At 33.9% G+C, this 24,908-nt stretch overlaps 1 protein-coding gene across 1 annotated transcript in view; it reads left to right on the top strand.

Annotated features, from left to right (window-relative positions):
- The window catches only part of Chc (clathrin heavy chain), a 75,394-nt gene that overhangs the window by 15,323 nt on the left and 35,163 nt on the right, over nt 1–24,908 (top strand). Inside the window, exons 3-12 of the mRNA XM_089232257.1 lie at nt 4,460–4,609; nt 5,812–5,930; nt 6,300–6,461; nt 6,628–6,741; nt 9,764–9,937; nt 19,433–19,630; nt 19,721–19,921; nt 21,801–21,893; nt 22,013–22,195; nt 22,313–22,450. Coding sequence (XP_089088383.1) covers nt 4,460–4,609; nt 5,812–5,930; nt 6,300–6,461; nt 6,628–6,741; nt 9,764–9,937; nt 19,433–19,630; nt 19,721–19,921; nt 21,801–21,893; nt 22,013–22,195; nt 22,313–22,450 — 1,532 coding nt within the window. The remainder of the gene's footprint in view (nt 1–4,459; nt 4,610–5,811; nt 5,931–6,299; nt 6,462–6,627; nt 6,742–9,763; nt 9,938–19,432; nt 19,631–19,720; nt 19,922–21,800; nt 21,894–22,012; nt 22,196–22,312; nt 22,451–24,908) is intronic.

Below are 24,908 nucleotides of genomic sequence, written 5' to 3'. Positions count from 1 at the left end.
TCTCATTAATGGCAGTAAATTGCAATATAGCGATAAGGTCAGAGTTGGTGTTTGGTGAAGTAGATATGTCTTGCTAGCCATTAATGGTCACTCCTTGTTAGTGAACAAAATTTTTTTATATCATGGGTGTCCATTATCAAGAGATGAAAAATACCAAAGTGTATGAAAAAGCGGGGTTCGTACGGGCAGGGAAAACCTGGAAAAGTCAGGAAAAAATTGTTTTACTCAAAAAAGTCAGGGAAAATGACCCATTTTTGTTTTAAAACCTGGAAATTTCAGACAACGACCTGGAAAATCGTCATGATCGGAAAAAAAATCGATCAAAAAATAAAAATAAAGAGGGGAAAAAATTCCGTCTGGATAAAAAAGAGAATTCCGATAACATCGTAAATATTTATAATCTGTAAAATATCTCAGTATATCGCAAAAACTATACAGTAGAGATACTGCCGAGGAGGAACGAGGATTTTGTAAGTCTGCTTGGAAAAGCGTATTGCTACGACCTTTATCGTAACTCTAGTGTTTCCAGAAACATCATAACTATGTATTGTAGAAAGCGATGATTACAAAGCTGAGTTACGAAATTATCGCAAGTTGACTTCAGTTAGGAACGGGATGACGCACGTGTATATTTTGATTTCCATACACACACACGCTTCCGTATTTTTATTTGAAAACAATTTTTTGTGTCGTAAGAAAACTTGTGTGGGCGGATTGTCAGTAGGCTGAGATCGAAGCAGTCAAAAACGACCCGTATAATGTATGGTGGCAGAGCTTTGCGGCAAAACTCGTAACATAGGCAGATAAGTTATCCCGAACCATTATAAGCATGTGAAATCAGAGGAGTTCAGTGAACAACCCCCGATTGATAAACTTCTCAGTTCCAGCGCTTACGTGAGTGCAAGCCAACTGTAAAGAATTTTGTTGCAGTGAAACCAACTACATCTTTGACTAATTATGTCACAAAGGAAACAACTGTAAAGGCTTAAATATTGTGGGCACTGAAATTGCAGAAAAAGGAAAAATCATTTCTTAATTTTGTTCCATTTTTCTTCTCCATCAGGCGTATTTGAAAAAGCATAAATGCGTGTAAAAAAATCTACGATTATGATGTCATTATGATATTGTAATTAAAATTATTAATTTCATAATTAATATAAATAATTTTATAATTTTTTTGTAAATTTTTATTAATTTATATCAACTTTTTGATTAAAAAAAACCTGGAATTTTTAGAAAAATTGACTGGAAAACCTGGAAAAGTCAGGGAAATTTTTTTAGGAGAATGAGTATGAACCCTGAGAAGGTAGATATGTTCCCCCTTTTGATAGAAACAATTAACTATATTTTACAATTTCTTTCAAAAATATTCCCGTTTGAACAATCCTGATTGTATAATTTGACAGCTTTATCCCAAAGATTCATAAGCTGTTAAAAAGTGTTTCAGAAAAAAGATGGAAATATTCCCTTCTGAAAATAAGCTCATTTGTTGTCGTAGTAATTTTTTTTCTCTGCATTCAATATTTCTCTTAAACCCTAAAGCAGAATAATTTTGCATTGTTCTGCAACGAGCCTTCAGTTGAATGGGAATGTTCTGCAGTAAAAATCTCTATAATAGTATTTTCAACACTTTTCTTTGAATTCTTTCAGATTGCTTTGTGTTGTACACTGGTGTAAGAAATTAAGAGAATTTGCAGACTTGGTTGATTATCTATAGAACTACTGTACCGATTTTAATGAAATTCGATATGTACATACATTGATACAATACAAAACATTTCAATTCAATAATTGTAATACACGCGCATGATCGTGCGTAACACTCGGAGTTGGAAGGTATGAAACAGCGGCTGCAGAATAAACAAAATAATGAGTTAATAGGGAGTATGGTTCCCCTCTTACAGATATACAGGTCTCACAGCGGGATTTCATACTTGAAATAAGGCAGTTTATCATTTCCTGTGGCAATTGGTCCCACTCGTTCATTCCCTGGATGGTTCCAGGAGCGGGGTTGCGAGTTGTTATTGCCATCCCCAGAGTGTCCCAGTGTAACGTTGTAACGTTACTTCCCGGATTCTATTTTTATCTTCCAAAATAATTTTGCTAGACAGATGACATCAATGATTCAACAACTATTTTGTTTTCTTAAGTCTTTTAATTTGGCGTTAATCTTTACTGTTAGCTTAAAATGTTTTAAAATATAAATTTGCTTCAGAGTTTTAGCGTTAACATATCACAGATTTCAAACGTTCTCACCCGATCTGTCCATCGATTACAGCCTTCTAGATGTCACTGCCACAAGAACGCAAACAGTTCACTTCTTGATTTATCCCTGAGGTCTCTTGGAGAGGGGGGAGGCTCCATTGCAACAGCATCAGGCGTCCGAAGAGATGAACCCGACGAATAACCCTTAACAGATGAGAGCTGACATTTCGTAGACACTTCAACACGGGATGAGCGACTTTTGACTGGATGAAGAGGACGATCAACAGATTGATCGGTGCCGAGGTACCCTGCTAGATTATCAACTCATGGCTGGAGCGAGGCGGGATGGAATGAAATGTAACGTTCAACGTGTAAGGACCAACAACCAACGTGACTGTTCGTTGCACACTACCAGCATATACGGGAAAATTTCCCCATCTCGCCTTACCGGAACCAATCCGTATCGAGACTCGGTGGTGCTAGAATCAACGTAACATTTGAGAAATTTACATATTCACATGACCTAAAAAAATATTGCCTGACAATCGGCGGCACATGATCTCACCGATCGATCCCAAAATCAATGTTAAAGGTAGTAAAAATATAAAAATGACTAGAAAAGGACCATTTCCAGTGGGGTCTAAATGGTAACGTTACACCAGACATGCTCTATAGGGTTAAGGTCTGGAGATCTGGCTGGCCAATCCATCCGGCGAATATCCTCACTCTCTAGAAAATTGGCGAGCAGAAGAGCTCTATATGGCCTCGCGTTATCCATTAAAATGAACTCTGGGCCAACTGCACCCCTGAAAAGGCAAACACAGGGCTCCAAGACCTCATCCCTATACCTCACACCAGTCACAGTGCCTTTTTCAAAGACATGGAGAGGTGTGCAGCCATCCAACATAATGCCTGCCCAGACCATTAAACCTCCTCCACCATAATGGCTGATTTCGCAGACATTGGAGGGTAGGTAGTAGGTCCCTGGCTCTCTCCATATGAACGTACGGCGAGAATCAGTGCTTAGGCTGAACCAGGACTCATCAGTGAAGAGAACGGTCGCCCATTGATCCATACTCTAATCTCTATGCTCTCTGCACCTTGTAAGCGGGTTCTCCTGTCTGTAGAAGTGAGCGGGACGCAAACAGCAGGTCTTCTTGCAAACAACCCTCTCTCATGAAGTCTTTTGGGAACAGTCACCCTAGATACACAGGTTCCTGTGGCTGCATACAAGTCACGAGAGAGCTGAGAAGCTGTAGCACTCCTGTTACGCCTCGCTATAATCAACAAATGGCGATATTCTCTGGCCGCCGTGGCTCTTGGACGACCTTGCCCAGGCTTTCTCTGGATGGATCCGGTATCCTTGAACTTTTTCCATAAGTTACACACGACGCTGGGCGTTAAATTGAACTCTCTACAAATCTGGATTTTAGATTGGCCTGCTTCTAGCCTCCCCACAATTCGCCACCTCATTCCATCATCTAAATGGTGGTGGTTACTTATTTTTACTGTTACAATTTGAAATTAATCTATTGTTGCAAAATAACACCAAGAAATTCGCCAAGGTGTGCTAGCAAATGAAATGAGTCTTAACTTACGTGCGCTTATAAAGCTTGTTTCTCTACTGGCTCCGCTTACGTATTTGATGTACAAGATTTGCATTTTTGTCTAGAAGCAGTGGTTTTACATTCAGTTCAGTTTTCATGAAATTCGATAAAATATGCAAATTCTCCAAATTTATTTCACCAGTGTACATTGCAGATTTTGGCATAATCTTCTTTGGGGCTTGTAATGTGGTGTTAAAATATTTGGTTGTCTCTTGGGTTATTTGTGTATTAATTTAAACAATTCACCTAATCAAAAAAAAGTTTTAGACAAACAGGAGGAAAGGCTAGTCAAATTGTGATGCTTTGTTCAGTGACAATAGCGCATTAGACACTCAATATTTGGTGAAGCTTAATCTTTAAATAGAACATGTCTTTACAATTTGCCATGCAGGAGGGTTTTTGTGGCTATGTTCATTAGAATTGTGGTTATAATTATATCCCAAGGCATTTTCAAAATTAAGTTATTTGACCTATGAGAAATTAGTATGCTTTTTTAAAATCAACCTTTATTAGGGTTGTTTTGTTAAATTAAATTTATCTCATTGTGGTGCTTGATATTTTAAAGTTAAGAGAACACTAAGATGTGCTCTGAATCTCATAATATTTCAAAACCGTTTGATTAATATATTTTGTTTGCTTACTTGTAGCTATGAGAACTTTACAGATATTCAATATAGAGATGAAAAGCAAGATGAAAGCTCACACAATGAATGAAGATGTCGTATTCTGGAAATGGATAAATCTCAATACAATCGCTCTCGTCACAGAAACAGCAGTATTCCATTGGAGTATGGAAGGTAAATGTTCAGTGTCTATTTGAATGTTCAATTTATTAGAGCATTGGTCTGATCTTTTCAACTTAAAAATATTTCAAAGATTAAGATGCACATTAGGTAATTGAAGTGCAGCCAACTTATTAAAAAAATACAAAGGCCACAACAGACAAATGTCAAGCAAGGTGGCTGAAAAAATGGCCATATAATAAAATATGGATGTCGAACACATCTACACTATATCAAAAATACAGCAACCCAGTAAGAACAGTAAAAAAACTAATTCTGATAAAATATATACTGCCCATAAAAAAAATTATGGTTCTCATCTAAATATAGATATAGTGGGATAAATCGAGATGCGGTCGTATTTCTTTTTAAATCATGAGAAAGAGACGGTCTAGTAGCCACTATAAGTTTGGCATCTCTACAGTCTTTCTGGATTCTTATAATTTAAGGTCTTAATTTAAACAGGTGTCCAGACTAACCAAATTCTTTTGACTTCTGTTAAGAGTTCTCAAATGTTTTCTTTGCACAGGATCTCCTCTATTGATATTTGAATCCTGCCCGATTACCAGATTTTTCCCACAATTTGATTCGCACGAAACCTCTGATGGTTAGTTTTTTAAGTAACCAAAACAAATTTAATTTTCCTATATTTTAATTGTTATACTGAGGAAAAATCGGACTGCCTTAGATTCTATGGATCCCCTAGAAAAACACTAATTATAAACTTACTCTTAGAAGATTGACAATCTTTTGCCTGATCACATGAGAAAACTACTAATTCTCAACAAGATTCTACATTCTGACCACAACGTCAAACAGATGTATTTTTTCCCCTGCTGATTAACTGGAATTCAGATTTGGTAACCAACCTGAGTGGGATCCCCAGTCAGTGTGATAGTGGTCATTTATCTTTTCAAGATGGCACCATATTGTCTTGAAACAAGTTGTATTGTTCCTTCTATAACCTACTTTTGGCCTTTTAATTTCTCAACAGTGTCTGAACCGAAAGAACTCTTACAATTTGAACCATTAAGAGTATCTGGGTCTAATATTTTATTTAACTTGTATGAATGTCATCAAAATCTTCGCTCAGATTGCAGATAAGGTCTTTTTAACGTTAGTGAAAGTGTTCTGTTTTTGTTTTCTTTTAAATTCAATGCTTATTCTGTTTAAAGTAGAGGATCAATTTTTATTGATTTTGCTGCATTTAATTTTAGGAGAGTCTCAGCCACAGAAAATGTTTGATAGACATACAAGCTTAAGTGGTTGTCAAATCATCAATTACAGAACTGATCACAAGCTACAGTGGCTACTTCTGATTGGCATTTCAGCTCAGGTAAGTGAGTTTTGATGCTTATATAAAATATTTAATTATGTACACATGCATATGAATGTTTTATTTAAAAGCATAGCTACTAATTGGTTTAGAGTTGAGCCTTGTTAAAATCAAAATATATTTGAGATTAGAAAGTACGATTTATATATTTTTATATTTTTAATCGTGTAGAGCTTAGCTTACAATCGGTTCAATTGAGTGTGAAAATTTTGTTCCAGTTTTTTGTTGTATAGAAATGTTGAAAAAAATGTTTCATTACAAAAATAGTTATTAATTTCAAGAAGCATAAATCATTATTGTGTAAACTTAAATATTTTTGTTATATATATAGCACCATATCTGTGTGTAATGTATGTTACTTTGTTCCAGCAAAATCGTGTTGTTGGCGCCATGCAGCTTTACTCGGTAGAGAGGCGAGTTAGTCAGCCAATCGAAGGCCATGCTGCAGCTTTCTCTCAGTTCAAGATGGAAGGTAACCCAGAGCAGTCGACTTTATTTTGCTTCGCCGTGAGAACACCGCAAGGGGGAAAAGTAAGTGATTCCTATATCCCATCAACCTCAATGAGAAAAAAGTATAACTTGCAAACATTTTGATATCTATCAATTTCGAAATTTTGATGCTGGCGATATTGCAACTGTTTGAGAATTTCTAAAGTATCTTGCTCAGCTTAATCTTTTTTTTAAATTTTGATTCCAGTTACACATCATAGAAGTTGGAGCTCCACCTACTGGTAACCAAGCATACCCGAAGAAAGCTGTGGATGTATTCTTTCCTGCCGAAGCACAGAATGATTTTCCAGTTGCAATGCAAGTATGTATCTCAGATATAAAATCTTGTGTGGGAATTTATGTTTAGTGGGAATAATAAATGTTATATGGGAAGTATTGCAATAGTGTAAAACCTATCAAGGGTAGATGTGGGAGGTTCGAAAAAAGACATTTCTGAAGGATGACTAGGCCTAATTGCACCTAATTACCAACCTGTGTTCCTCAAAAACATTCTTCATAAGTAAATGTCAAAAATATGAAAATAAAGTGAAAGAAAAACACACACACTCATGTTCTTTACAAAAAGGGTAGAAAAGAGGATATCAAGAAGTATCGACCAATCAGTCTCTTATCAGTAATTTATAAAATCTTCAAGGTGCTGGCATACAGGCTTGAATTCAAATTGGATGAAGCCCAACCAAAAGAACAAGCAGGTTTTTCAAGTGGATTTAGTACAATGGATCATATCCAAACAATCAGGGAACTTGTAGAAAGACACAAGCAATACGAATTACCATTGTGCACGACCTTCATTGATTTTGAGAAAGCATTTGACTGTCTTCATCTACTGTTGTTAAAGCTCTAGATGCAATTGGGGTAGAGAAGACTTGCATCTATCACCAAAAAAATATGATTATATATGAATATATATAAAGCAACTGCAACGATTCGTTTGGATAAAGAAAAATTGATTAAACTTGGAAAAGGAGTCTGACAGGGTGATACTATCGCACCAAAACTTTTCTGCTGTTTTAGAAGTACTCAGAAAACTGGATTGGAATGAGGAAAGAATATAAATGGAGAATTTCTCAACCATTTGTGTGTTGCAGATGACATTATCAGCCAGAAAACTAGAAGAAATGATACAAGAACTAGTGAAGGCAAGTATTCAGGTGTGCTTGAAAAGGAATGTGCTGAAGACTAAAGTTATGTTCACCTCCTTCGCGTTGAAGAGGACAATCTTGCTCAACACAGAGATAGAAGTTGGAAGCTATGTATACCTGGGGCAAAATATTACCATGGACAGTAGAATCACTAATGAAAAACAAAAGGATCAGGATTAGATGTAGCACTTTTGGCAAAAACTAATTCTGAACAGCCACATGCCATTATGCCTGAAAAGAAAAGTGTCTAACCATTGTATGCTACCAGCACTGACTTAAAATGGACCCTCACAAGCAAGACGATACAAAGGCTACAGACAACACAAAGGAGCATGGAATGATGTGTGCTAGGCATCACAAGAAGAGACAGAAAAAAGTCACTCATCAAAGGATAAGGAACCACACAAAGGTATACGATATCATGGAAAGAATTAATGTCTAAAATGGAATTGTGGGCTGGACATATTGAGAAGACAAGTCAACAGATGGACTACAAGTATTCTAGATTGGTACCCCCGTGGTGAAGGTTTCCCCACGCAAGAAGGAGGGACGAGATCAGAAAAGTGCTTGGTTCAACTGGATGACTAAAGCATCAGACAGAGCAAAATGGGAAAAATTTAGGAGACGTTCATCCAGTAGTGCATTGAAAATGGTTGATATGTGAATGTTTTTTCTTTCATTTTTTTCTTATTTTTTGGTGTGTGTGTGTATATATTTCTTTACAGAGCTTCAGGCTTTCAAATACAGTCAAACTTGGTCAATTCAAAGCTCAACGAGACAGCAAAAATGTTTAAATTATCCAAAATTTGAATCATTGAATTAATATATTCTAGATCAATAAAAGATCGGTAAAACTACAAATTGTAACTTGATCATTAATATTCACATAGGACTAATAATTGATCTCAGCTGCTGTATTATTTTACTGTTCTGGAATCTGTCCATTGCCCAAAGCTTGATGTACAGATACAGCTACTGATTATTAGTTATGAAACTGTTTCCCAAATTTTGATAATCGTTTGTTTGGTACTAGAGAAATCTATTTTCATTAGAATTTGCTAGTTGAGGCAGTTCTGAAGAAATATTTTTCCAGAGGTTGAACAACACAATTTATATCAAGTGGTACACTATTTGATATATTCTTGCCGAACAATGTGTTAATATGGGCATTAAGTTATGAAGGAACAAATAATTTATAATGAATATTTTGATTTCTTTCTATGCAGACAGTTTCTAAAATTGCTTGCTAGTCTTCCAAAATGGCACATCAATTCAACAGAGATAATCTTTTTGCGAATTTGAATCGTGTGGTTTTGCTGGTTTCTGATCAAAACTCAATTTTTTCAGACTTAGTTGCTGAACAATAAATCCAGTGCAAAAATTTCAAATTAATTTCTGATGTACTTAGCGTACCGTTTTCAAAGGAAACAATACTTTTTTTTATAACAATTTGTAAAACCAGAGGTTACCTTTAAGACTGATCTACTAATTCCTTGCACGCTGATTGTGTGCTTACATAAGTGTGCTTAAATCCAGAAACGCCAATTTTTTTAGCTTTTATTTTAAAGATTTAACTGTTCAGTAAATTGATTGGCAGCCAACAACCCTGGACAAAGAAGATTGAACAATTTGGATGAAAGAAGCAACTTCTGAACTGCTTGTGGATTTTTCCTGTCTACATTTGTTCATACTAAATTTATGGTCTCCCCCGAACTTCGAACTATCCAAAATATTGGAGAATTTTTTTTTAAAACATGAAATTTCAACATTAAATTAAAGAACTCAAGAGGAGCTTGTAAAAGTTTGAATTATTCAATTTGTATTAACCAAGTTCCACTGTACATAATGAAGCAAGAGAACTAAGACGTTGGATTATCAATAAAACAATGATATTTTAAAGATATGTTCACGTTGTATGGAAAAATAACAATTACATAAAATTTACAAAAATTCAGTGAAGACTTCTAAATTACAGAGTGTATACTTTGTGGGGGGGGGGGGGGACTGTTTGAAATTTACAGAAATGTCCTTGAAGGTTATGGGTATGCTGTTGCCAGATGTAGCTTTCTTAAGATTAGAAAAGGCTGTTGTGAATTTGTGTTTATTGTTGCGTATATAGTGGAACCTAGATTTGTGAAATTGATATTTCTAAGAACATATATGTAATTTTTTATTACTTAGGTCAGTACAAAGTATGACGTTATTTACCTTATCACCAAGTATGGATATATACACCTGTATGACATAGAAACAGCCACATGCATCTACATGAACAGAATAAGCAGCGATACAATTTTCGTGACAGCTCCTCATGATGCTACTGCTGGCATTATTGGAGTAAACAGAAAAGGACAAGTAAATATTGAATTTTTCAACTACAATACATGTATGCAAAAGAATTCTTATACTTACAGGGTTTTAAAGCTTACTTAAAAGTGATGGTGAAATACTCTGTATGAATGTACTCTAAAGAGAGCAGATTCTGGTCGAGCGGATAGGGTTTTTTTATGCATTAAAGTGAATGAATAAAAATATCGATAACTAGATAAGCAATTTAACTTATTAAACTTTAACTGATTGCTTATCCTATGCCAGAAATATCTAAATACAGTGCAATTACAGACTTATGAAGAGTTGGGTGATTTTGGAGTTGCACAATTGTCTTAAATACACATTTCAGAAACAAGTATATTTACAGGATTATTAAAGCATTACAGATTAAGTGATAACCAAGTAAAGAATTGTTTTATTCTATCGGAATATGATGCATATATAATGAAACATTTTTTTATAGAGGTTACAGTATATAAAGATGTAACTCCCGAGTGGCGTGGTGTGGTAAGATGCTAGTCTACCACTGTGAAGGTTGCTGTCATGGTCCCAGATTCAAACTCGAGGGAGGATAAGATATTTTCCCTAACAAGATTGAAGCAACCAATGATAAACAGCGCCTTCCAACCATTATTAATGGCAGTAAATTGCAATGTAGCAATATGGCCATTCCTACCCTGGGGTGCCTAGAATTGGTCCTACTATATAATTATTGTTCATAAATTTTAATGCCCAGAATATATAGCATCTTCTGTTACTATAGTTGTTCAGATGGTTTGGGATTGATCAAAGATCCTCTTTTGAACATTTAGGTACTTTAAACATGTTATAACGTCTGAGTAGGAGCCCCAAAAATGATAACACTTTTCTAGAATCCGCTCGGAAATGTAGCACCAACTGTCTAGGCACTATTTCAATGCAACACCCAATCTACTAACATATATTGTTTGTTACATTTTGTTTGTTTCCAAATGCATATTCTTATCCAGAAGTTTTCTACAATAGAATAGGATGGATAGGACATCGGTAGGCATTGCCCGATTTTGTGACAAAGTACATAGGCATTGATGCTGACATTACTTTCTATATTCGATTCCGTAGTGTTGGTGCAGTTCAGATATCGCAATTTAACACCGTGTATTTTCGATACCCAGATCGTTGTCAAATGATTACCGATTTGTCTTTTTTTTCTTCCGTGCTTCTGATGTTGAATTATTTAAGGCCCTGTTGTTCATCCAGTTGAAGAAGCGGCTTAATGTTTTTAATCTTGGTAAGTAAAACTTGCAGTAATTTTTTTAAAAAGTTATTATGCTTATGTTTTATGAAAGTTATCATGTCTTCCTCCCTAGAGCAGAGCTCTGGTGGGCCCCCAGGTCAGACTTTTCACGGCCGTCCCCCATAATGAATTTATAGTGTGAAAAATGTTGAAATATAGAGATGCATAGTTAGAAAATAAGCTGACAGTGCAGTCTCTTGATGCATGCCCTCCTAGGGCCACAACTAGGGGAGGGAGCAGGCAGGTCTGGTGCCCAGGTACTGGACCAGAAGGGGTGCCAAATTCACCCATTAATTGCTTTTACATGCAAGAGGGTGCACACTGAAATTCTGACTTGTTCTGGGTGTTAGAGTATCTAGGTGCTGTCCTAGGCTCTTCAAGAAAAAGATCTGATTAAAAGTTTCAAGGGTAAGCATGCGAATTAGTTGGCATGCATTTCTAGCCAAGGGGAGGATTCAACTTTTCTTGCCTGGGGTTCCACGATGCTCTTAAGACGGTCTTGTATGAGGAGTAATTTATATTTACAGCATGTAAATATTGTCTACACTTTGCTGTAGTTTATGCATGATTTTGCAGTGTTTCAATGTCTATTACAATTTAATTTGTGAACTTGCACTATGAACTGGTTGCGCATTCAAAGCACATTCACCTAATATTTGTTTATACCATAATGTTGGCAGAGGCCTAAACATGAGAATGAGGTTGATGGTGACAGAAAAAAGTTTAAAGGTGCAGAACATATAAATTTCCATTCCCAAAAAAAATGTATGCCTACATTTCACTTTTTAAGAAATTCAAAAATTAAATTTCAAAATAAGAATGATCAAAGATTGATCAAGAATTGATCAAATTAACCTTTTCATTCCAGAGGTACATGTGTTTACCTTAATTTAAACGGTTTTGAATTGTTTTAATGATTTTTTTTTTTCTGAAGACCTGAGGTACACATGTATACCTAACTCAAATGGTCCTAGTAAAGATACCAGCACAAATTTTTTTATTAGTTATTTAAATTTTTTTCATTTTAAAGGGAATTTTGACATTCATAAACACAAATCAACCAAAAATATTTTAGTCAGTTTTGGCTCAGGTGTCAAGGGGTTGGTAAAAACATATTTTTCACGCATCAAAAAATTAAATTTTAAAATTTTTAGTTTTGACTTTTTTCAGTTTTTTCTCCAATCTTTTTTTCTTTCAACTTCAGTGTTTTTCTCCAATTATTTCTCAATGCTACACAGAAAAGTTTTTTTCTCAAATATTGAACTAGTTTTAATCAAATTTTTATTTCAAGCAAACAGTAGGTTCATAAATTAGCATCTCAATTTGCTTTATATTTCTATTTTTTTTCCTGCAAAGTGTAAAAAAACAGAATGAACAGAAATGTTTTGAAGTGAACTCTAATATTCTAACATTTGTTTTTAATGGAATTTTATAAACATTAATAAGTTTATATAAGACATACATGCAATGAAAAAAAATCTAAAAATTCAACCTTACTCATAGCTTGGTTTGAAAATTTTTAAAATTTGATGAAATTAAGCTATATTCTGCTTTGAATAACTCTTCCTAGAACATAATTTGTGCTCTTGAGACACAAAACTTCATTCTTGTCAATGTCATTTTGAATGATAACTTTTTTTGTACCAACTGAATTTGATTTCACTGATATATGAATGCCAGATTTGATTTATGTCCATCTTTTGCCATTATTTCCTTAAGTCACAATCAGTTCACTGTTTCCTGAAAGTATCTTTTAGAAAATGACTCTAAAAGATAGATTCTGTAACTTGAGTTTTTCTTTCTTTTGACAAGGTTAACTTTTTTTTCATGCATACTTAGTCCCACTTTTTCATTTACAAAATAAAGATGCATTTGTATTGTATTAGCCTATTCTTATTTACAATCATTTACTGTACTTGCCCAACTGTATATTATACAGGGTTCGTACGGGTCAGGGAAAACCGGGAAAACTTGGAAAAGTCAGGGGGAAAAAATTTCACTAAAAAAAGTCAGGGAAAATGGCTCATTTTTGCTTTAAAACCTGGAAATTTCAGACAATGACCTGGAAAATCGTCACAATTGTCATCTTATTGGGAAAAAAGATCGATCAAAAATAATGAGGAAAAAAAATCTGTCGGGATGAAATAGGGAATTCCGATAACATCGTAAATATTGATAATCCGTAAAATATTGCAATATATCGCAAAAAAACGTTAGATACTGCCAAGGAGGAACAAGGATTTCCTAAGTCCGCTTGGAAAAGCGTATTGCTACGACTTGATCGTAATTTTTTTCTAGTGTTACCAGAAACATAACTATGCATCGTAGAAAGCCATGGGTGCAAAGCTCAGTTGTGATAATTTTGTAAGTTGACTTCAGTTAGGAATGACGGATGACACACGAGTATGTTTTGATTTTCCACGTGGGTATTTTATTTGAAAACAATGTATTGTAAGAAAACTTGTCTGAGCGGATCATCAATAGGCTGATTGGATCGAAGCAGTCAAAAATGACGCGTATAAAGCATGGTGGCAGCTTTGCGGTAAAACTTGCAACATGGGCAGAGAAGTTATCCAGAACTATGCCAAGCACGTGAAATCAGGTTCAGTGAACAACCCCCGATTGCGTAACTTCTCGGTTCTAGCGCTTACGCGAGTGCAAGTCAACTGTAAAGAATTTTGATGCAGTGAAACCAACTACATCTTTGATTAATTATGTCACAAAGGAAACAACTGTAAAGGCTTAAATCTTGTGGGCATTGATTACCGAAAAGGGAAATCTTTCATTTCTTAATTGTGTTCTATTTTTCTTCATCGGGTGTATTTGAAAAGCATAAATGCGTGTAAAAATAATCTACGATTATGATGTCATTATATTATAATTAATATAAATAATTTTATAATTAATATAAATAATTTTATAATTAATATAAATAATTTTATAATTAATATAAATAATTTTATAATTAATATAAATAATTTTATAATTAATATAAATAATTTTATAATTAATTTTTTCTAAATTTTTATTAATTTATATCAATTTTTTGATTTTAAAAAAAAAAACCTAGAATTTTTTGAAAATTTGACTGGAAAACCTGGAAAAGTCAGGGAAATTTTTTTACGAAAATGCATATGAACCCTGTTATAGCATTTATGCTTAGGTTGATTTTTCTATTTTTCTTCAAATGCTTTTGATTTTGAACAGTAAATTGATGTTCGTATATCTTGTTTTATGCCTCTCACATTGGTGATCAAGAGTGGACCAGGGTGGAGGGTGTAGAGCCTGGAAGAAAATATATGAAAATAAAATGGTTTTGTCAATTAAAATGGTTTTGTCAATTAAAATACAGAATGTATGTACAAATACAAATACAACGCCACAACAGGCAAAATGCCCAACGAGGTGGCTGATACAAAGATGCCCATAAAAATATGGATGTCATATGTTTCAAAAATATAGCAACCCAATTAAAAATGCAATTAACACAAATTACAAACAATATATACACATGATAAAATATTATACAATGCCCATAAAGAATACTTATGGTTGTCTTATTCTAAGAATGGATAGCTTCTCGATTTACCCCAACATGTTTATCGTATTTCTTTTTAAACGTGTCAATTGTGTTACAATTTACTACCTCCGGGGGTAAGCTATTCCATTTATTAACAACCCTATTGGAGAAAAATTCCCTGCGACACCATAACCTTGCATTGTCCCTCACCAATCGATACTGGTGTCCCCTTGTAAAAGCAGTCGATTGGCGGTGTACTAAAAGTTCATGGTCCATCCCATTGAAAATTTTGAACACTTCGATCATATCTCCTCGACACCTGCGTTCATCCAATGTAAACATATTCAAAAAATGAAGTCTTTCTTCATAACTCAAGCCCTGTGTGCCAATAAGGACACGCGTAGCTCTTCTCTGCACCCCTTCAACCAAGTCTATGTCCCTCTGTAGGTATGGTCTCCAAAACCTTACAGCATACTCCAGTCCAGGACGAACTATTGAGTATGGTCTTTGAATGATCTTTATATACCACTAAAAGGCCTTATGATACATCTCTCTGGATTTGTACCAATTTACAACATTTTTCGGTTAAATACCAAAGTAAAGAGCTCATTAGATTAGCTTATTAGAGCTTAAATTGAATAACTTTAAATTTAAATCTTTTAGCCGATGGAATTTTACGTCATAATTGTCTATTCTGTTGTGTTTTTGGAACATGTAACGTAGTGGAAAAATAAGTCTAAATTATTTTTTTATTAAAAATTCAAATGACTGATAAAAAAACTAGTATTTTGAAAGGAATATCTATGCACTGATAAAGGTGAAAAAAAACTTAATTATTTATGATAACGATGTAACAGAGTGGACATTCAAAAATGAAAAATCTTGTACTAAAGATGTAACATGAATCTTACTTGTATTTTGAAAGGAATATCTATGCACTGATAAAGGTGAAAAAAAATTAATTATTTATGATAACGATGTAATAGAGTGGACATTCAAAAATGAAAAATCTTGTACTGAAGATGTAACATGAATCTTACTTGTTTTCTGAAAGTCAAATTGAAAATTGTTGATCAAACATGAGAAGTATACTTTTCATTTGGATCAAAAGTAGCTGATCTAATTTAGTATAAAATGACCATAACAAAGTGGGCATTTTAAGATGGAGGGGAAAATATTGGGACATGAACAAATGGGTTTTCATGAGAAAAAATTTGTTAAATTATAGGCCTATTGTCATTTTATTCACCTTTGGCATATATGAAACATAATTTGTAAGTTTTGGTGTAAATCTCAAGGAGACTGAAAAACATTGCTTATCTATCCCTTATTTCAAGCTGGGACAAGTTGAAAATAGTTTGTTGCTATAGTTTAAGTTTCGTTAAAAAATAGCGCTTTTAAAAATGATTAAATATCATCTGAAACATTACATAATTACTCCCCGAATAGTCTAAAATTTAGTAAAGAAAAATTAAGTGTCTGATAAGTTTTGTACACTTCTATCTGGAATGACCCACATGCTGTTGCCAGTTTGTTATGCTTATATTGCTGAAGTATCTGAATTGCTTCTTGGAATTGTTAATAAATTTTGAATGAAAAATTCATTTTTAATAATTGCAGTCATTTTTTTAAAACACCTTATTGCATATTTTTTCACATTATAGAGGAAACAATGGCTGGAAAGATGTAGCAGAGGTATGGAATGTTCTCGCTATGTTCAGCTGATACCAAAGAAGAAAGGGAAAAGTTCTGTTTGGGTGCATTTTGGTTTGCCAGCTGATGATAACAGCCACTTAGTTTAAGAAAATGTAGATTTTTGTAAAATGTGCAAAACCAATTTCTGCCAAAGGAGAAAGTACCACAAATTTGATAACTCATTTGAAATTATACCATCCACTAGCATATAGAGATGAATTCAAAGCATTGTACTGAACTTACTCCAGTAATCAGTTGGGAATTACTGAAGCAATGATAATTCAGAGCTTCCCGATACTAATTCCCCCTAATGAAATCCTCCAAACAATGCACTCAAGCTGTAGCCAGATTCCTGACTGGTACAATGCAGCCATACAATCTGGTAGAATCTCAACCATACATCAATATGGTAAGAACTTTGAATTTCGGATACGAGTTACCAGGTCGGAAGTTTTTTTTCGAAAACTGCAGTTCCCAAGTTATATAATGATGCTCTATTTTTATAATTGCTTTCTGTTGTGAACTATGGAGATGTTGCTATCACCACTGGCTGCTGGACTTCTGTTGCTACTCCATACATTGCAATAACAACCCACTTCATAGATGCAGCATAGAATTTGAAATTTGCATGTCTAAGCTGCAACACTTCTATAATGATCATACTTCTCAAAATGTGATGTGCTGATATTTTATCAACTTCAATATACAAAATGTTGGTGCATATGCGACATATAATGGTGCCAATATTATAAAGGCAGTGCCCTAATTGAAAATAGTTTGTGTGTGTTTTTTTTGGCCATACCAAAAATGTAGCAAACAAAGAATTGAAACTTTCAACTTTGAGGGATGTTGTATACCGACTGGGAAAAAAAACCAAAATGTGGTTGCACACATGTGGAAAATGAATGGAGATTTGGCAAAGGAACAAGAGTTCTTTCAAATGGAAGCAATATACTTTCCAAGTGCCTGTCCAACGCAAAAGAGTATTTTGAAACTCTGCTGCAAGAGAATCCATTAAAAAAAGTGTTGAATGGAAATGAAGTTTCCTCATTAGAGGTTTTCGTATCGTCCACTAAACTAATGGATAACATCACAAAGAACCCTTCTGGAAAACAGTATTCGACGGTCTTGATAATTCTTCCTTTGCTCAGAAAAATAAACATTTCAATCAAATGAAAAGAAAGTACTTTACTTAAGAAGATAAAAGCTGAATTTTGTTCTGTTCTGGAGGATTATTATGAGAGAACTCTTGAAACTATTACAGATGACTTCGTTTTGTGATCCTCAATTCAGATTCAATTTTGTCAGCTCCAGAAATGAGAATGGCCCTGGCTTGATCTTACATGAATAAGATGGTAAACACTGACATGGAAACATTGAATGCTCGTGGTAGTAAGTTAACTGCCAGCACAAGCCAAAAAGCTGTCTTGAAAGAATACTAGAGGATGAAGATAATGAAATGAAGAGTTTACTGTTATGCTCCCTTCAAAAAAAGAGAAAGAGACTAAACTTGAGAACTATGTGGCTATGCCTAAGATTGAGTTAAATGAAAATTCCCTTGATTGGTGGAAATCCCACGAACAGCTTTTCTACATTTAAGAAAAAATTTCCAAAGAAATTTTCGGCCATTCAAGGCACTAGTGCACCCTCTGAATGAATGTTCAGTACAGGAGGGAATGTAATTGCAAAGAACAAAGCTTCATTATTGCCAAAAAATACGGAACTGCAAGTTTTTCTTGCTCAACTAAGAATTTTTTAAAATTTTATTTCATTTACCTTTTCTCAAATAAAAAATAATCAGCATGTTTTTTCTTCTCTGTAAATGAAAATAATCAATTTCTGATCCATTATAGAAAGCCGAATGTATGAATGTGTATAATGGAAGTTAAAAATAGCTTCATTAATGTAGAATTTGCTTGAGCATCATAGGAGGATGGGGGCGGGGGGAGATACCACTTCCCATTTGAAAAGCCTGTATCTGCTTATGGTTAAAGTGACATATGGATATTATCATTATACTATTATTTCTTAGTTTTTGGTATGCCTTGCTTTTTAAGTTATCTTTTCTATCAAATCTTGTTGAAAAATTCAACTTTTAAAATTCCTTTTTTATTTAAAAAATGTTGCCAGATAATACAAATATAATAGATTGTAATTAATGGTTCCATCAAAGCAAAAGTTGTAACTTTTTTAGGTTATTTCGGGGGTGTATGTAGACCATGTGGTTTACTGAATTTTTTTTTTAGTTTGGGGGTTCAGAAACTGATTTTGTATAAATGTTTTGAGTAATTAAAAACGATCTGGATAGAAAAAATAATTTTGTATTTACCACTTTATAGTCTTGGACTATTTATTGTACAGTAACATTCATCATTCAGAATTATGGTGTACATTTTACGTATAGATGAAGCAATAGTTTGCATGTAACAAAGCAGTTGGATACATAGGCCTATTCTAGGTTTTGTGATTGCTTACTAGCATTCAATTATCTTCTGTATTTTTAGGGCGTGTTTGTGCAGAGGCATAAATAATGTTTAGAACTATGCTAAGAGCTAGAAAGGAAAATGCTGCATTTGTCAAAAATGATACGGGCATTGAAAAGTAAAATGTAACCAAATTCCTTTTGAAGAGGGTGGCAAGCACTTACAAAATTTACTGTGCTTTTTGAAGCGCTCTCAAAGGAGCGCCATTCTTTAAAGTTCAAACTGTTTATGAAAACCAGTAAGTAAGTTTAATTAAGCCACTAAGCAGTTGATAACACTTCAAGCAGAGTTATTTTTGTGAATTTCAATAGTAGACAAATGAAATTGATCTCCATGAAGATTTGATTAAAATTGATAAAAAGCAGTAATAAATAAGATAATTATTTTAAATTCTTTTATCATTGAAGCTTTCTGGCTGCGAGATTATACATATAAAAGTTTTAACAGATGTATTAAAATCCAATCAATATCATGACCTTAATAATTATAATGTAAAAATGTGTTTTCAATATTAATTTGCATTTTAAATTTTTATTTTTTCTTAGGTCTTGTCAGTTAGCGTTGAAGAAGAGAATTTCATCCCGTACATCAACAATGTGCTGCAAAATCCAGACTTGGCTTTGCGAATGGCTGTTCGGAATAATCTCTCTGGTGCTGAAGATCTTTTTGTCAGAAAATTCAATACGTTGTTTACTAATGGTCAATATGCTGAGGCTGCGAAAGTTGCTGCTAATGCTCCAAAGGTGCTTATTGGTTTAAAGTACGAGATGTATACATTCGAGTAGATAGGTTGGCAGAATGTGTTTATAATTTGTTTTCGTGTTTTCTTATAGGGAATTTTACGGACTCCTCAGACTATCCAGAGATTCCAACAAGTCCCTGCTCAGGCAGGTCAAACAGCACCTCTGCTACAGTATTTTAGTATATTGTTAGATCAAGGTCAGTTGAATAAGTTTGAATCATTGGAGTTGTGCCGACCAGTCTTACAGCAAGGACGTAAACAGTTATTGGAGAAATGGCTCAAAGATGACAAGGTAGGATACAAACTTTGTACGAAATCTTTTCTCACTATAATCGTTGTTTACCATTATTTAAATAAATATGTAGCGATATCTTGGCTTATGAATTTTTCCGCTAATAAAGATTTTTTCCAACATTTTTCTGTCTCAGCTAATGAATACAGATTGGGCTAATATTTTATTGATATAGATGCATGTGGTAAACAGCCGTGTCACTAATTTCACTAATTTAGAAATATTTATTTTACTTATATTTTTTTTCAATAATTTAAAATTGAAATTTATTACACACACACAAAATACCATAAATAGTACACACAAAAACAAACACATACAATACAAACACAATATGCAAAACATATATTACCATTTATGTATTGGCCCAAGGGATTACATAATCCTTGGGCTAATATATAATTACCTTATTAGCTAAATTTTCATACCAATCAAAATAAATTGAATAAGTAACCGTCACTTGAGCTAGATTGATTTATCTCCACCTCAGAATCTCTTTCCAGATACTTCTTTGAAAGATTTTTAGCGATATCATGTTGTAAGATAAATGATTAAGCTAAAAGGATTAAAAACCTCTAGCTTGAATGGTTTCGATAGATATGACAACTCTTAAAAATCAAACTTGAGTCTGGACATTCTATGAACTTTTCTATCTGCATGTGAGAAATGAACTGACTATACCACATATATTACACCATTTCAAACACTTTTTTTTTCCCCTTTCGACTCATGAACCCAATTGCGTAGCATATATAGTGTAAAATAGATGTTCAGTTTTCATCTTTCAAATTCTTCACCCAATTGTGAAGTTATTTATTTCAGCCTTCTGTCAGTATTCTTTTTTTGTAGTTTTTGGTGTTTTATGAAAGTAACTTTGGGTAGTAAATTTTGGGTAGCTTCTAGAACAAATTAAATTATTTTCCCATGGAAAAACCTATTACAAAATCATGCTTCAGCTATCTGCTATTGCCCTTTAGGATAGGAGTACCTACCTCTAGAACATCTTTTATCCAATGAATATTCAAATCTAAGAAATTTTTCAAAATTATGCAAGATGGCAATCGATTAAAATATTAACACTTGTATAATGATTCATTTGAATCATGTTAATTGGTGTACTGAATATCCATGATAGCAGAGCTTTCTACCAGGCTCATTGAACTTCTTCAACACTGGTGTATTGTTTAATACTGTCAAATTATACAATACATCCAAAAAGCAGTGAACAGCATTGTTATATAAGTCCTCTGGAGGTAGGTTATATTATTGTAAATGATATTACAAGTTTTAACAATTTGAAACACTTTGAATGCAGAGACTTCTTTTATTGCATGTAGAAATGTACTCTCTACTTGCTAATACAAGATTGGTTATCTTTTTGGAGATAATTACAAGGAAAAAAATTGGTCTCTGTGGAGGCACAGATGAATTTTCTTCCTTGTAATCTCTAAAAATGTAACCAGTCTTTCGAGGAATCTTGTGCTTTCTGATTATTTCCTGAATTGTCAAATACCGTGGTACCTGGCTGTACTTGTACAGTATTTAAAGCATGAACTTCTTTCATTCTTTTCATACAATGCATCTCTAATTGATGGGCTCGCTTACTAGTATTTATTGATATCCAATAGCATTCAAACTATATATAGGGAAACGATACGGTAGTCTCATTACCTAACTAGTCTGAATCCAACCCACACCATAACAAAATCTTATTCTTGTGTCAGTGTAGACTTTTGTCTGTGCGGATTGTCAATATCTTCAGTGGTCTGATCTAGTCAAATTTAATAAATTGGGTTCTGTTAAATTCTTACGTTTTTTATATTTTATTTTTTCACCATTTGTGAGGATTTTAACTCTATTTGTTTTTTTTTTATCGCAGTTGGAATGCAGCGAAGAATTGGGTGACTTGGTTAAGCAAGTAGATCCCACACTTGCCCTGTCAGTTTACTTGAGGGCCAATGTGCCAAACAAGGTAATTAAAATTATTACTGTAAGAGAATAGTTGTTTTGAACTAGGCACTTATGTAATTTTAATTAGATAAATTATGTTGATAGTAATTCACTTTCATTTTTGAAATTGTTTTTTTATAGGTAATCCAGTGTTTTGCCGAAACAGGACAGTTTCAGAAGATAGTACTTTACGCAAAGAAAGTTGGCTTTACCCCGGACTACATAGGCCTGTTAAGACAGGTGATGCGCATCAATCCAGACCAAGGTGCTTCGTTCTCCCAAATGCTTGTTCAAGATGAAGAACCACTGGCAGACATTAATCAGGTTATCCTTTTTTCTTTTGAAACTTCTAGATTTCGGTAACAATTTGGTAACGTTATCTTCATTTGAAAGTTCTTGTAATTTTTATTTATGGTCACAAAGCACATTGCAATTTTTCAGATCGTTGATATATTCATGGAGCAAAATCTTGTGCAACAATGTACAGCTTTCTTGCTTGATGCACTAAAAAATAATCGACCGACTGAAGGAACCCTTCAAACAAGACTTCTAGAAATGAACCTGGTCACTGCGCCTCAGGTAAAATGAGTTTTCTATTTTTTTCTTAATTCTTATGAACAGTAAGGGGATATTAATTTATAATTGATAAATACAAATTTGATCTATGAATTGTATTAGAATTGAGTATGTTTATGAAAATGGGTATTTTTAATTATAAATTGAGCTGTTGTACAGTTATAAACCAGTTTTTTTTATTTATTTTTCCTGAGAACTCAACAAATACAGGGAATAAGAATGTCCTGGAATGTACCATTGCTACTTGTTATATTTTCACTTTGATTTTTCTCTCTGGTATGTTCTGGAACACATCCTGTGAATTTTTAAGCAACTTTTAGACTGTTTCCTCGAAGTCTGTGTCTTGGCTTCCAGGGGTGTCTCAGCAAGCTAGAGATAGATTTTTTTATGTCTATTTATGCTTTGAAATAATTCTTTCACATGAGGAAAATATCTACTAAACTATTCTGGAGAGCTGTTGATGAACCCTGGATTTAGCTATGGAGCTGTGGATGATGAAAGTTTGAGAACCACCGTAGGCAGTCTTGATAATTTAATTCTAATTGAATGGAAAATTATTAAACAGTTGCAATTGATATTAGTAATAATGGTTATGGGTTCAGATAAAATTACTTTTATACTTAGCTTCACCCACATCATCTAGGCAAAAACGATCTTAAATATGGGATATCACTAAGTTTAGCTAAAAAATTCAATTCAGTAAGTACTACTGTGTTGCTGAAGAGTGGGGAAAATAAATGACTGTTACATATCACAATAAAAAAAAAATATATATTTCATGAAAAATATGTTCAAATGATTAGATGGCTATATTTTATTGAGAAAAATACGATGAACTGGAATCTTAAATAGGATAAAATATGGGACATTGCCAATTGTGATCAAATATGTTGCCAAAAGTAGAAACAATTGTTAATTGTTGAAAAATTGCCGAAAAAAAGTAACTTGACAAATATGAGATGAATATTTATATTTTTTGCCATAATTATCATACAGTGAATTATATATATATTATGAAAACACTTATATTCCGAAGAGAAACTTCAAAAACAGGGCAAATGAATAAAAATTGAAAGGACTAAAATTACAGGAATGTCCCGTAATACAGGACAGAAATGGTTCAATATTTTGTGAGACATTTTACTGGTCCTTGGGTTCAGAAAGGTTGAGAAACGCTGGTATAATCCATTAATATAATACTTGGAAACCTGCTTATTGATGTCTGGTGATAAGAAACTGCAGATTTAAAGTGTTGAAATTTTTTTATACTCTTAACCCAAATTTGCATTTCTATTTTATCAAGCATGGGATAAACAATGTAAGAATAAATATAACACATATATGAACTTTTGGAAATATTTGTAGGGATTATTAATCTTTAATTTTTGTGCTGTAGTGGTGGGTTGGTAAGATACAGGGTTAAAGATGGGAAGAGTTCAGGGTACATGGGTTCAAACCCATCCACCTCCAGAAAATTAAACTTTTCAACTAGGGTCACCGATTTCGGAATTCTCATTGACGAGCGGCTTAGGTTTTCTGAACATTGTGCAGTGGTGGTCAAAAAAGCAAATAGAATGCTTGGTCTTATTTTCAAAAAGGTCTCTTCGCATTCTCCTAAAGTCATTCTTCTGCTTTTTCGAGGCTTAGTTCGTCCTGGACTGGAGTATGCTGTAAGGTTTGGGAGACCATACCTACAGAGGGACATTGACTTGGTTGAAGGGGTGCAGAGAAGAGCTACGCATGCCCTTATTGGCACACAGGGCTTGAGTTATGAAGAGAGACTTCATTTTTTTGAATGTTTACATTGGATGAACGCAGGTGTCGAGGAGATATGATCGAAGTGTTCAAAATTTTCAATGGGATGAATAGGATGGACCATGAACTTTTAGTACACCGCCAATCAACTGCTTTTACAAGGGGACATCAGTATCGATTGGTGAGGGACAATGCAAGGCTATGGTGTCGCAGGGAATTTTTCTCTATTAGGGTTGTTAATAAATGGAGTAGCTTACCCCTGGAGGTAGTAAAATGTAACACAATTGACATGTTTAAAAAGAAATACGATAAAAATGTTGGGGGTGAATTGAGAAGCTATCCATAATTAGAATACGACAACCATAAGTAACCTTTATGGGCATTGTATAATATTTTATCATGTGTATATATTGTTTACAATTTTTGTTAATTGCATTTTTAATTGGGTTGCTGTATTTTTGAAACATATGACATCCATATTTTTATGGACATCTTTTTCTCAGCCACCTCGTTGGGCATTTTGCCTGTTGTGGCGTTGTATTTGTATTTAATTTTTTCTTATTTAATACAAGATATATTAAATACCGGTTGTCCCCCAGTAATAGAGCAGGGGAATGTCTTTGGGCGTGCAAAAAAGTCATTTTCTTATTTAACCCTAGAATACTAAAATAAAAACTGCCTGCATGTCTGTTTCTGAGACGTAGTT

Source organism: Pholcus phalangioides, unplaced genomic scaffold (genome assembly GCF_987345545.1).
Source record: "Pholcus phalangioides strain wild (caught in Gottingen) unplaced genomic scaffold, Ppha-v1.0 ptg000005l_1, whole genome shotgun sequence".
NCBI lineage: Eukaryota > Metazoa > Arthropoda > Arachnida > Araneae > Pholcidae > Pholcus > Pholcus phalangioides.
Note: the sequence above shows the minus strand (reverse complement) of the source record. Positions and strands in the feature narration are given on the sequence as shown.